This window comes from Protopterus annectens, chromosome 4.part1 (assembly GCF_019279795.1).
Source record: "Protopterus annectens isolate FY-2018-M chromosome 4.part1, PAN1.0, whole genome shotgun sequence".
Lineage (NCBI taxonomy): Eukaryota > Metazoa > Chordata > Ceratodontiformes > Protopteridae > Protopterus > Protopterus annectens.
In genome coordinates this window covers 161,788,949-161,802,728 of record NC_056734.1, presented here as the reverse complement: position 1 = coordinate 161,802,728, position 13,780 = coordinate 161,788,949, and the positions used below count along the sequence as shown (strand labels likewise).

Genomic DNA, 13,780 nt, shown 5'->3' with positions numbered 1-13,780 from the left:
CCACCTGGGGTAAGGGCTGTCTTTTCATTCTGCATCAGAGTGGCTTACTTGTGACAACCCTAGCGTGTGTATGGTTGTATATACATGGGCATGTCTTTGTGCAGGCATGTTCACTCAACACATATGGCACTGCATGAGTGTCTCTGTATATATGCCAGTGTACATGTGCATTCTGTATAAACGGGTCTATATTAAATCAGCGAACACTTAAAAAAGCAAATGCTGATTTATAGACCCCATGTAAACGAAAGCTTACAATCCCGAACACTTAGAACAGCGATTTTTTCCCCAGGGAAAAAAAATCGCTGTTCCAAAAAAGAAAAAAAACTTTAAAACATTACATAAAGTCCCCCCTACTTAAATATACCAACTCAGAGATCACACTACAGTGACAAAAATGGCAAAATAACGAAGGCAGCCAAGCGATTTCTTTCCCAGGGAAAGAATTTGCTTATTTGCAGTTTCGTGCTTTCAAGTTCGATCAAGATGCGTTTGATTATATAATAGGGAACCATAAACAGGTCAATATTAAATCAGCAAACGCTTAAAAATAAAAACAAACGCTGACAATCCCAAACACTTAGAACAGCGTCGCTGTTCCAAAAAAAAAAAACTCTATAAAACATTACGTAAAGTGGGGGGCTTCACCCCCCTACTTAAATAGACCAACTCCGAGATCGAACTACAGTGAGGAAAATGGCAAAATAAAGAAGGCGGCCAAGAGATTTCTTTATCAGGGAAAGAATTTGTTTATATGCTGTTTCAGTATTTTGCCGGTTTCGTGCTTTTAATTTCGAATGCATCTTCAATCATATAATAGGGAACCGATTAAATACACATGCAGTGTGTGTCTGTGTATATAAGTTATGTCTGTCCATTTGTGTGTGTCTACATACGTGAGAGTATATATATATATATATATATATATATATATATATATATATATATATACATAAAACCAAGGGTTATGGATGTGTACGTGGTATATGTCTATGTTATATGTGTGTGCGTGTGCATGTATATATATATATATATATCTACAGATATATGTGTATATATATATATATATCTACAGATATATATATATATATCGATATCTACAGATATATATATATATATATATATATATATAGATATCTACAGATATATATATATATATATCTACAGATATATATATATATATATCTACAGATACATATATATATATATATACAGATATACACACACACATATATATATATATATATCTACAGATATACATATATATATATATATCTACAGATATATATATATATATATATATAGATGGATGGATAGATATCTATATCTATAAAATATCTATATCCGTACGTGTTTTGTATGTGCGTGTGTACAGACACAGAAATAGGAATATTAAAAGGTGCGATGGTGGTGCCGCGGTAGCGTTGTCGCCTCATTGCAAGACGTTGTCCCGTTCGATTCTCAGCTAAAGCGTCTTCTGTGTGGAGACGTACGTGAATGGAGCATGCCTTCGTTGAAAGTTGTGCGTCAGGGCTAGTAACCCGGTACGTAAAAATCCACTACCAATCATTAGCGGACCGGAGTTCCGCTGTGGCGACCCCTAAGCGGGAAAAGCCGAAAGACACAAACAAACAAACCTCCGGGCCACTACTGGCAGTAAATTCATACACCACAAGGAAACACTTTCGGAAGTCGCCTTTTGTTACACCCTCGATAACTGATTACACGATAGTATGGTGTTTTACAGGTGCGTGTACATTATACATTTAACTGATATACTTCAAATACGACCTACAGTTTTCGGCAACTGAGTGGTGGTTCAGGTCAACGCTAATACCTTAAAATGATATTTCAGAAAAAGGCAAAAGCACATCTTCAAAATAAACAATTTAAAATGTACAACGAACACGCACCTACTTAGCACGTATAAAGCATAACATGGTTAACTGTATACGTACATTGCAGGGCAGGCACAAAGTTCACAAGACGCTCTACTTAACAGTGCTGCAAAAATTCTGACTCTATAGCGTCGTCTGTGTACTTTCCTTAGTTTGGAGAAATTCGATGGTCGTTTTTGAGTTTTAAAACAGTTTTACATTCCTCTGTAAAACTTCTATAAAGAAAGCTGTGGCATAACTTTTATGTAGCCCCCACTTTAATTTTAGCAAGTGCACATGAAGTAACTTGGCGTCACTGAGTAACGTTTGTATCTCAGTGTGTCCGCATCTTTGAGTGTGTTTATCTACAGTTTAAATTATCTAAAATATTTCATCTAATAGCAACCATATGTTTATGCCACTATTATTAGACGGTGAACTATTCTACATAAACTGAAAATTAAATGCAACACAATTTAAAAGCTAGCTAATTTTATAAGGGCAATATATCGGGTCGGTGTTAGAAATAACAGACCGCCCAAGGATGTTGTGACGCCCGACCGCTGCACCCAGCTCGTTATTTTCCTACGACGCCCACCCTGTTGAGCACTATTGCTTGCTCTTCAGTTATCACTTTCTTTTTTCATTCACTACGTGCCCCTACGTTACCTTTCACGATCAGTATGTGCCCGTCAATGAGTCACACTACATCAAACACTATAAACTCAAATGGAGTTGCTCCAGGCGACACTGTCAATTAACTGGTGTGGTGTAGTATTTAAGCTGAGACAACTTCCTTATTGCTCAGGAAAGGGTAGGGACAGTGATGCAAGCAGCAGTCTGTTCAGGATAGCAATAAGATATATTTTTTGTCAGTGTTTGCCGCTGCTGAGACTAAAATGTCTGACATTTGCTAAATGTTTAGTCACGAGACTGTTTGGTATTAGTTTGGCTACATATCTCCAACTCAGAGAATAGGAGCTGTCAGACGAAACAAATAAAAAAAATCGTCTTTGATGATAATCCGTCTGACCCCCACCCACATCGAACCTTTAAATGTATTTATGGGCTTGAGGTTCGCATACTTCTTATACATTCACACTATAATGTTCAATTCTGAGTGATTGCAGCAGTATCACACAAATGTAACAAGAACCACAAACAAGACCTGCCTGCATCATTAGCAGACAGCGCGACCTAGAAACCACTAACATTGTTTAGGGTTATTCCAAAGCCGCCGGCTCAGACTGTGTTTCTCGGCAGTGACGTTGCACGTAAACGTGTATTGGTGACATCACTGTTCAGTGTGTAGTAAGAACGTCAGCGAAGGCTGTGTATTAGGGTCTGGCTGGATATGCTTGATGGTGGAGTGTGTTATAAAGAAGGTGGTCGTGAAAGGAAGAATCAACGAAAAAAAGGTAAATGAATATCATGGGTAGTATAGGCTGAGTTGAAAGTGACGGTGAAAACAAAATATGGTTTAATTATGAGGCTTCGGTAATGGAGGCGTATGTAAAGTCTCACAAGAGGTTGAGATGTGGATAAAACTAGCCACTAGAACAGGGGAATGTCCCCCACCAATTTTTTTTTTCCATAGACATCGTTTAATCGATTATGGTTGTCGACACTTTAAGTAATAAGGGTACGATGTTGCACTGAGGGCATACAGCCAAAAATAAGTGGAACGTATCATGGACTTTTATGTAGTGCTCGTTATAAAACCAGAAATAAAATGTATTCTACCTCACTCTTCATCAGTAGCTGGACTAATGAAAAAAATATTTGAAAGGGTAATCTGGCCTGCAGGTTATAAGTCAAATAAACGCAGAGCTAGTTGTATGTGACTGTGCTGTTTGGTGGCTGGGTTGAAGTGAACTGTCAAAACACATCGGTGGCTAAACACCGCAGTGGAGCGGGGCTGCTTGCTGTAAACACCAGACTGTAGATGCAGTAAACTTTGACCTAGACCTTTTAAAACAGTAGCTGTATTCTGTTATAATTAAGTCTGGGTCACTTCAGCAGCTATTTTTTGAGACGCGTTCTTTTCTTAGTGTCTAAAGACATTAATTTTCGGTTTAGAAAAATGCATTTTAACAACCGTTTATATTAGAGTGAAAGGTAGCTGTCTGCATTTCTTTTATAGTGGTTTCCCTGCAGTAGTCAGATTATGTGGTAAAATAGTATTTCTGCTAGATCATCACTAAATCTTTTAAATGAGATTACTTTCTTTTTTTTTCAGATTGTAAATGGTAAATCTTGGGCTGAAGTGAGGACCATCATTGCAAACAACAAACCCCGCTGTACGTTTTTGCTGTTTTGCACTGACTGATTTCTGGAAAACGTGGTCTGTGCATATTGAGTTTAGTCTAGTCTAATATAATCTTGGATGTCTTGTTACCTGCATTAAAACACATTTATTGGATTTTCATTTACGGTGGTTGATCTTTACAAACATATTTGATTTAACTAGTTGGTTTGGTGTTTGTCTCCTAATTATTCTTAAAACGTCTGCCTGTTTTTAAACTTCATAGAACAATTACACTGGATTATCTGTAGCACCATTTCAAGCATCTCCCCCTGTAAATATCAAAACACGTTTGGAATGATATCTTGTTCAAATGTAAACTTTTATAGAAATGCAAAACAGGCATATAGTACAGTAGAATGACTTGCCGAGAAGCTGCCCAGCTGCAACAGTCCGTCTTCTTACACAAAATTGAGATTAAAAGTCATCCGCACAAGCAAAAAATCTGACATCTCAAGGACCAGATGGTTTTACAGGTATCTGAGGTGTGATTTATCGTGTTTTATTTGATTAAGAAAAAGCACTTACTTAACTTGAACTTAAACCTACCCTGGCAAAACTGATTTGAACTGTTCCACTTTACTAAAATTTGTTCAGACTCTGTTTTAGATAGCTTGTCTGTGCTTTTTTTTCTCCCTGTTTAAAGCCAAATGGTTCAAGTATGCTTATTGAAGCAGATCAAGAACTCTGATACTTAAAAAAAAAAAAAAAAAAGGAAAGAAAAACAGTATTTTTCCTCAAAATGGAGAGTGCTGAAGTTACTTCAAATACCATTTTTCAGGAAAGTCCTTTTGGTGGTTCTTCTATGAAGAAAATAAGTAAAATTAGAAATGAAGAAACTCCTCTCAAAAAACGAGTGCTTGCAGAAGCTGGTGTTAATGGCAAAATGTGTGAAGGTATATGCAGCTCTCCTGTCATAAAAAAAGAACGTGATGAGGATGCTGAATCTTCAGTAGATGCTAATGGTGATGGTTGCAAAGGGATGTTTGTTTCTGGAGCGGGCCCACTAGACTTAAATCCAGGCTTAAAACATACATTGGCACAGTTTCACCTAAGCAGTCAGAGCTCTCTTGGTGGACCTGCAGCTTTTTCTGCACGCTATGCTCAGGAGTGCATGTCTTCTCCAGTTATTTTGCCACTTTCTTCTCCTCAGATTCTTCCTGGACCATTGCTTATTCCTTCAGACAGTTCAACAGAGCTTACTGTTACTTCACTTGAAGGAGAGTCTATTTCCTGTTTCATGGTTGGTGGTGAGAAAAGGTTGTGTCTTCCTCAAGTGTTAAATTCTGTTCTTCGTGACTTTTCTCTTCAGCAGATTAACACAGTCTGTGATGAGTTGTATATATATTGTTCCAGATGCACAGCCGATCAGCTCCAGATATTAAAAGTTTTGGGAATCTTGCCATTTAATGCACCATCTTGTGGACTAATCACCTTAACTGATGCACAACGACTTTGTAATGCTCTTTTGCGTCCGAGGACCTTCCCCCAGAATGGCAGTATTCTCCCTGGGAAAAACTCCTTGGCTCAGTTGAAGGAAACTGGCAGTGCATTTGAGGTAGAACATGAGTGCTTAGGCAAGTGCCAGGGCTTGTTTGTGCCACAGCTGTATACCCAGCCTGACGCTCCATGCATACAGTGTTTGGAATGTTATGGGATTTTCTCACCTCAGAAATTTGTGATGCATTCTCATAGGTCACCAGATAAACGGACCTGTCACTGGGGGTTTGATTCAGCAAAATGGCATTGCTACCTCCACCTTAGTAGAAAATATTTGGAAACTCCAGAAGCAAAATTGTTCCAGTGTCAGCTGGATGAAATGAAGGAGAAGTTTAACTTCAGTAAACAGAAAAGAAAAGCCATAAAAGTAAGATGCTGTTTATTTTTATGTCTGTCATTGCCTAGTTTTTGTTTATTTAGTAGTTTTGTTTTGTCAACAAATTTTCACAGTCAAACTCTGTTTCCAATATCCTTTTGCAACGTATGTCTCTTAGGATTGCCAGATTTCATGTTATGTTGTATTACTTTTACATAGCCCTTAACCATAACTCATAGTAAAAAAAAATTGAAAAAAGGCATTTAGTTCACCCTTACATAGTCATATTTCACTGTAGCTGCAGAATTGCAGGCCCAGCTTAACTTCATCTCCTTCCTTTTTTGTTGCAGGTTTGTTGTAGGAGATCAGTATTCATCAAACTGTAATGCAGATATTAATAGAGTCATAGGTGTTTAGTAGGCTAATGACCACAATGATCTTTTTAAGCCTAGCCATGCATCCCAAATCTCTGACAAGTTCTGGTACACTTGATAAGTGTAAGCAGGGGCTTGGGAGATGAAACATTTACGAGCAGGGGCCTGGGAGATGAACAATTTAAGTTTGTTGCTTTGTGGGTGGTGTGCAACTGTACCATGTCTGTAAGCTTGGAGTTCTTTTGCATTTTCCAGTCGCAAACCAGTCATTGTGTAGTTATCTAAGAAGGCAGATTACATTTTTGATATATGTTCTATGGAATATAAAGATGCAATCCAAAGTCCAGCATTTTCATACTATAATAAAGGATTTTGTCTGGATTAAGTTTGCCCATTTTTAATATTAATTGGTAGAGACAGCACCAAATATGTATGTATCCATTTCTGCATGGATCACCAACAGTTGGCTAAAATCGACTTGGTACATATACACTGTGTTTTGATTGGGCAACATGTTTTATAAAAGTAATTTAAACCCATGGCTTGCTAGGCTTGCTATGTGGTGGGGATCTAGCTGCAGACACATTTTGAAAGTTTGACATAAACCCTTCACCTGTTTGTGACTATCGCAGTACGGAGCTAGTTCTCATTGCATTGGTTTAGCCCAAGACTTTATGCCACATGCTTACTTTCTGTCACCCATCATCTCCATCATAAGGTGCATTAAGTGAATGTGTGCATGTTAAAAATGTGTTGCTTACTGTAGCTGTACTGGATAATATAAATGAAACTGTAGTTTACCCATCTAAGTAGTTAATTATGTTTAGCATGATATGACTTGGTCAACTACTGATCACGTGTAGTTTTTTTTTCCCCCACAGAAAGTCCACATATTTCAGTCTACAGTTTGTGGAAAAAGTGCAGTATTTTGGAATATGGTGGTCTAGTAACAGTTTAGCATAGGGCCTGATCCCAAAAGACTTGCTCACAGTGCCCCCTGGAGTAAACCTGTTTTATAGGTAGACCTATTTACAGTGAGAGCAAGTCTTTCAGAATTGGGGCAAACTTACACTTAGAGCAACTGTTTTGTAATCTGACCCATAGTATTTTTGTTTGTTTTGACAAAACATTTATCTGAAAATAACATTTTTGGTCGGGGGGGGGGGGCAGGAGCAGTCAGGAATCTGGTAACCTTTTTGCAGGGACACCAATTTATATTTTTCAAAAAAGAAAGATATGGTGAATGATTGTCCTGCCTGCAGTACAAAATTTCATGAAAATTCAGCATTTTTCCAAGACTTGCACTGTCCATATTTGGAAGTTACTGATATTTTAGCAGAAAATGGAAAATCGGGGTCTATGAGTTTGTATTATGATACAGTATAAAAGTAATTGAATTCCATTTATCTCCATCTGGATTTGGGAATGGTTGTCCCTGTACATTAGGGCACTACTTATTTTTGTTCTGGAGATCACCATAGTGTATTCAAAATCTTCCTATAAACACATTTGTTTGTGGCTCATTCTGAGTTTTCATACTGTTTCAGTTCATGTGTAACGTTTGTGTTTGCATGAATGCTTTTTAATGATTTTCTTTTTTTTTTCTCTATTGAAAGAGAGTAGGATTAAAGAAGTGAGAATTTCTTTACGTTGTTGGACAGACTTTTATGCAGTGGGTGCACTTGCTGTTATAGCGATAGGTTCTTCCTCCCCTGCATGCAGACACTGTGGGCCTCCGTGCAGTCACTGTGGTGGGGGGGGGGGAGAGCGGGAGAGAAAGCAACTCATATATATCCATTTAGTGAAGTTACTTACTGGTTCTTTACATTATACACGGAGCATTACAGAATGCAGGAAAGGGATGGGTTGTGAGCCCCCATACACATATACACAGAAGTGTCACTTGGAGAAATAAAATAAGTAAACCATCATTGATTACAAAATATCAGCTTAAGAATACTATGGGAATAAAAACATTTGAGGTGGGGAATATACACCTATGTTTTTACCCCCTCTCTTGTATAGATGTGAGCAGAGCTGTCCCTTATTTTGTAACTGTATTTTTTTTTATGCAGGGTACTAAGTACACCATCCCTAACTTGAAGCTGGTATTGCCATTGTTTTCTGAGTGTTAATTCATTTTTATATTTCTGCTTTGCATGTCTTTATTCCATAGAAATTCTGTTTAGTGTTTTAGACCTTGTTTATTATTGTAACTTGTGCATTTGATATTCATAGTCAGTGTCCAGTGTGTCCATTAACAGTGTACAACCGCATAATTTGAGATTTGTTTTAGTGTGTACTCCAAATCTAGCCACTTAAGCATTCATGTGTATGGGGTATCTTTGTCCATGTGAGTTTTTTTTTTTTTTTTCAAATCCTTTGGTATTCCCAGCTACCTTGTCTGTACAACCCTGTCCACAGATATGTTAGGGCTGTAAGGAGGTACCCTGGTGTGGAGCTTTTGCAAGCTACTTTTGGGGCATGAATGTGGTGTAGTTTATTCTCTATGGTTTGTGTGTGCTTATTTATATAACTATGTGACTTGACCAATACCTCTCTCTCGAGACATAGACATATAGTTTGCTGAAATCCTGTGTTTCCTATGTCATTCTGACACTTTTTTCTCCCCTAAAAGTTCACTTCAGTTTGTAAGATGACTCTGTATAGTCTAAAGCTAAATCAAAAACATTGCATGACAGAATGTTGAAAAGGAAGCACGCAACCTGTTTTTGTGTTTACTTATGGGAATCTGTTGTAGATTATGTTTTTGTCCTATTTCACTGTTGCAGTATTTTTCATAGAACGCATGTCCTGGCCTGGGCAGCCTGATGCTCGATTAGTATGAAAAAGCCCGAAAAAGATCTTGTATGCGCTGAGTGTGACATTGTTGCTTCCTGCACATAATGTAGGGCATAAAAGGGGCGTACGGACACAACTACCTAGAACGTCTTTTGCCATCAGTTTTGAACACAGTTTTTGCCAGTTGGTTTAGCGCCTTGTTGATATACTGAATATTTAGCAGCGCTAGATAAGTGCCCCATGGGGTCATCGTTGTGTTTTTATTTTGCTACCAAGAGTTCATGTCATCCAAGAAGGGAAAATGTCAGTTTAGGAGGCAGATTCCCCATAAGGATCGTTACGAACCGTGTTCTTTTGTTTGTGCGCTTCCCATGACCATACCTCTTGTAGGGTCTGTAAGGCATTTGTGCCCAAGACATTCTAGCCATATGTCTTCCGTGGCCATTTATCTTGAAAACCAGCAGTTTAAACAGTTAGTCCAGGGTACCATGGCAGAATCCTTTAACCCTGAGGTACTCCCGCTATGTAAAAAGAAGGCCAAGAAGTCTCAGCTGGGTTCTTTAGCTGTCCGGTCTCCACTAAGACATCCCTCTAGAAGCAGGTAATAGCTGTGTAGGTTGTTCAGCAGCGATGTCCGATTCCTGTGCCACTACCCCGCCGGAGGCCAGCATGGATCCGTCTTTTTGCACATTCTCTGAGGTTTTGCAGGCATATGCTGCAGATGTCAAGGGGTGACCGTGGTTGATTATCTCTGAAGGTCCTGGAGGGATTCCACAGATGTTGATCGGGGAGAACATTCTGGGTCCTCTTCTCGAATCTCACCAAGGGTCGGAACCTTTGGTATTTGTTAGGGCTGATGTTCCATCTAAGAAAAGACAAAAACTGAAGCATGTTTCAGTCTGTCTTATGAATCTTAAAAGGGAATGGCAAGAGTTTACTCTGGCGTGTTTTCTGCCTTAATGGCTGTAAAGCCTCCCCAAGGGGTTTCTCTACCTGAGGACATTATGGTCAAGTTGTTGGATGCTCCTTTGGATAATACACAACATTTTGGGACTGCTGATGCTGCCATGTACAAGTCTCTTCAAGAAAAAGGCAAAGCCTTGCAATACCTTAAACATATTTTTGTCTCCTATCCCGAAGCTCCAGAGGACTTATCCTGCTTTTGTTCGCAGGCAACCCTGCCGGACCTCTAAGGGCATGAAGGGTGGGAGGTGGGCCCCGTCCACTAAGCCTTCTCAGATTTCTGTGGCCCAGAAGCCTCCTTTTTCTGATAAGCCTGCTTCTCTTATATACCCCCCCCCTTTGGACTAGGTTCCTTTGTCCCTTCTGGTCTCACTTTTGTCTCCCAAATTGGCGTCTCATCACTTCAAACTCTTGGGTTCTTTCTATCATCCATCAGAGTTTCTTCACGGTATGGAAATCTCTTCTTCCTCTTCAGGGATTCCTCAAGCTCCTCTATAGCAATTTCCTCATTTCCCAGAGTTCTAGGGTTCCTGTTGAACCAAGGGACCATTCAGCCTGTCCACCCTTTCCCAAGTGGGAAGGAGTTTTCATTCCAGGATGGTCCTGTTGCAGATCTGTTTTGGATCTCTCCCAGTTCAGCACCTTTCTCAAGATCCCTTTTTTGGATGCTTATTCTTCAAACTCTATTTCCTGTCTTATTACCTCAGGGTTTTCTGGTGTCCTTGGATCTGAAAGGTGCTTACCTTCATATCCCTATTCACACTCTCTTCAGGAAGTTTTTACATTTCTCTGTGTCTTCCTCTCATTTTCACTTCTCTTCTTTGCCCTTTGGCCTCTCTACTGCCCCAAGATTATTCACAAAATGCTTAGCTCCTGTGATTGATTTCTACAGGCTCCAAGGCATTCAGATTATTCCTTATCTAGACCTGTTGCTTCATGTACCTTCTCCCAGTTGATTGTTACAGGATCTGCAGTTCACCATCTCTCTCCTTCAAAGTTTGGAGTTTACTGTCAACTTCCAAAAGTCTGTCTTGCCTCCCTCTCAGGATTATGTGTATCTGGGATGCAGGATTCGGACAGTGTCAATGTTGTCCTCTCTTCCTTCTCCAAAGGTATTTGTTGTTTACAGTCTTCTTTCTCTGACTGCCATGCCATTCAGGGAGTTTGTTTGGGCCCTGGGATTCATGGTCCCTTCTATTTCAATGCTTTGTCTTGTCAGACTATGTATGTGGAAGTTTCAGTGGTACCTTAAGTCACTTTGGCTGCAGCATTGTCACCCTTTGAATTTCAGTGTGTCTCTCCTTCACTGTTGGATTCAACAGTTTGCTTTCAACCAAGGCCGGCCCTTTCAGCCTCCAGCCTCTTCTCAAGAGCTGCCTCAGACATGGAGTAGGGGGTTTCTCTTAGTCACCTGAAGGCTAAGAGGCTACCCATCAGAAGTCAGACCAGATCAACATCAAAGAGATGAGAGCTCTTATTCTGGACCTTCAGTTTTTTTTTTCACCCCATGTCCTCTCCAGCCTCCTTGAAGGTGTACACAGGCAACACTACAGTCATGTGGTATGTCAACAAGCAGGGGGCATGAAATCTTGCCTCCTCTACAGGCTGGCACTTCACGCTTGGGTAGTGGCTCTTGGTTATCAGTTAACTCTTCAGTCTAGTGGCAGACTCTCTCTGAGCAGGTCCAAAACACAGGCTTATGAATTGATGCTTCACAGAGACCTGTTACTGGACATTGCCCATTGATGGGGTGTCCCTCAGGTAGATCTTTTTGCCATCCCTCTGAACAGGCAGCTTGTTCTCTTCTGTTCCAGTGTGCCATGCTATCTGGCATGGAAGACGGATGCCCTTTCTTTTCCTTTCCTTGTCGCATACTAAAGACACACTGTCAGGTGAATTCATTTTTGTAAAGTTGCAAGCAGGTTCGCAGGTGTGTCCTGTGATGAGCTGGTGTCTGATCCAGGATTGGTTCTCAGTACTACAGCCATTGCCATCAAGGGTGTAGAGTCTATCTTTCCAACATTGAGTAGGATAAAGCAGGCATCAGAGAATAAAGGAGTATGATAAAGTGTATTTAAAAGTATTTTGAGCACTTTTGCAGTAAATGTTGGCTTAAGCCCATCACATTTCTAATGTTACAGAAACTGTCCTGCTTTGGAGCAGGAACTGTGAAGTTCAGAGCCAGACTTGCCTTCCTTTCTCTTAGCAAATCTGATTAAGGAGAGAAGTCTTCCCCTTCTCAATCTCACATTATCTAAGAAGTAAAAAAAAAATAAATAATGAAATAAGTCTGACATCAGATTGAAACCACCTGTGCTAATTGTCATGGGTCCACTGTGATACCAATGAGGAAATTAATTTAAAATGTGATATCTGTAATGTGATCTTTGTAATGTTTCTTCCGCTTCTTGATACAGACAACAACAGACTTGCAAAAGATATTTATAAGAATGATTACAGATTGCAGACAATCTGTAGATTTGTATTACTTGCCAGCTCGTGGACATCACTGCACCCTTCTAAAGGGGCTCAGTTTGCATTCTGTTACTGGCAGAGCTACTTTTCCACTGAACACCTCAGTGCTTAAAGTTTATAAAGTTAGGTTGCGGCTCTCCACTAAACAGAAACTTTGTGTTTTAAAAGAACAGATTCACTTCTGAGGTCCAGTCAGCAATAAAATGTTACCCTTACCTGTCCAAAATTCAAAATGACTGTGAGAGAGAGCTTTTTCTAGAGTTGAACCAGCCACCTGGAATAGATTGTCTAATCAAATGAGAATTCTACATACCTGAACAGTCTGATCTAAGGAAACTCCTGCAAAAACTACATGCACTTGCTTTAGATAGTGGTTAAATCCTGTATGATTCAGGCAGTTAAGTCATTTAACAATGTCCAAGTATTGCATCAAACTCTGTAAATATTTTGTATATAATATGTTTCAATAGATAGAAGTTACCAAGGCTGTGGTACCTCCCTCCTCATTGTAACCTGTGAACTTCACACTGGTCCATGATATAATTGTATCTTTTACGTAGATGTGTTTACTAAGCTGTAGTCTTGCAGTCTGTACTTCAGTTGTTCCTACACTGTTGTACTGTATGAATGACTATGTAGAGTTATACTAGAATCTTATTGTATAGAATGTGAAATTGCTGTTGTGGCCTAGGTCATGGCTGAAATGGGTCAGTAGACCAACAGACCTCCCTGGTTAACGAGGTGCTAATACATATATTCAAGGGCTTTATAAAATCTGTAAAAAAAAAAAAAAAAAAGAAATTGCAGTTGTGACATGGCTTAATAATGACAGGAATATGTTATTGTTGTTTTATGTAATGTATGAAAATGTGTGGCTCTGTAACACCGTTCTGCTGAATAATGCAGTAGTAGTTAGAGGTTTGTGAACCAAGAAATGATTACTGCTTGCATATAATTGTAGGGAAATGTGTAAAAGGTTTGCAGTCAGGAAACTCTTGAGTGTAAGTTGTAAAAAAAACTATGAACTAACCACAATATATGTAATTCTTAGTCTTTATGGTGTTTCTTCTGTTTATGTATGAGGGAATGGAGTTTGATTACCAGTGGTTCATGGAAAGCAACATAATAAGATAAAGTATTTTCAGCAAGAATAGAAAAAGACAGGCTT

The 13,780-nt window shown here is 39.3% G+C and overlaps 1 protein-coding gene across 2 annotated transcripts in view; it reads left to right on the top strand.

The window, feature by feature from the left end:
• The first annotated feature begins 2,705 nt into the window (after positions 1–2,705).
• SKIL (SKI like proto-oncogene) overlaps positions 2,706–13,780 on the top strand; it is a 234,122-nt gene continuing 223,047 nt past the window's right edge. Inside the window, exons 1-2 of one of the 2 annotated variants that reach the window (XM_044070064.1) lie at positions 2,706–3,295; positions 4,117–6,049. In XM_044070064.1, the coding sequence (XP_043925999.1) occupies positions 4,925–6,049 (1,125 nt within the window). In that variant the 5' untranslated portion in view covers positions 2,706–3,295; positions 4,117–4,924. The remainder of the gene's footprint in view (positions 3,296–4,116; positions 6,050–13,780) is intronic. The other variant, XM_044070063.1, reaches the window with a different exon arrangement.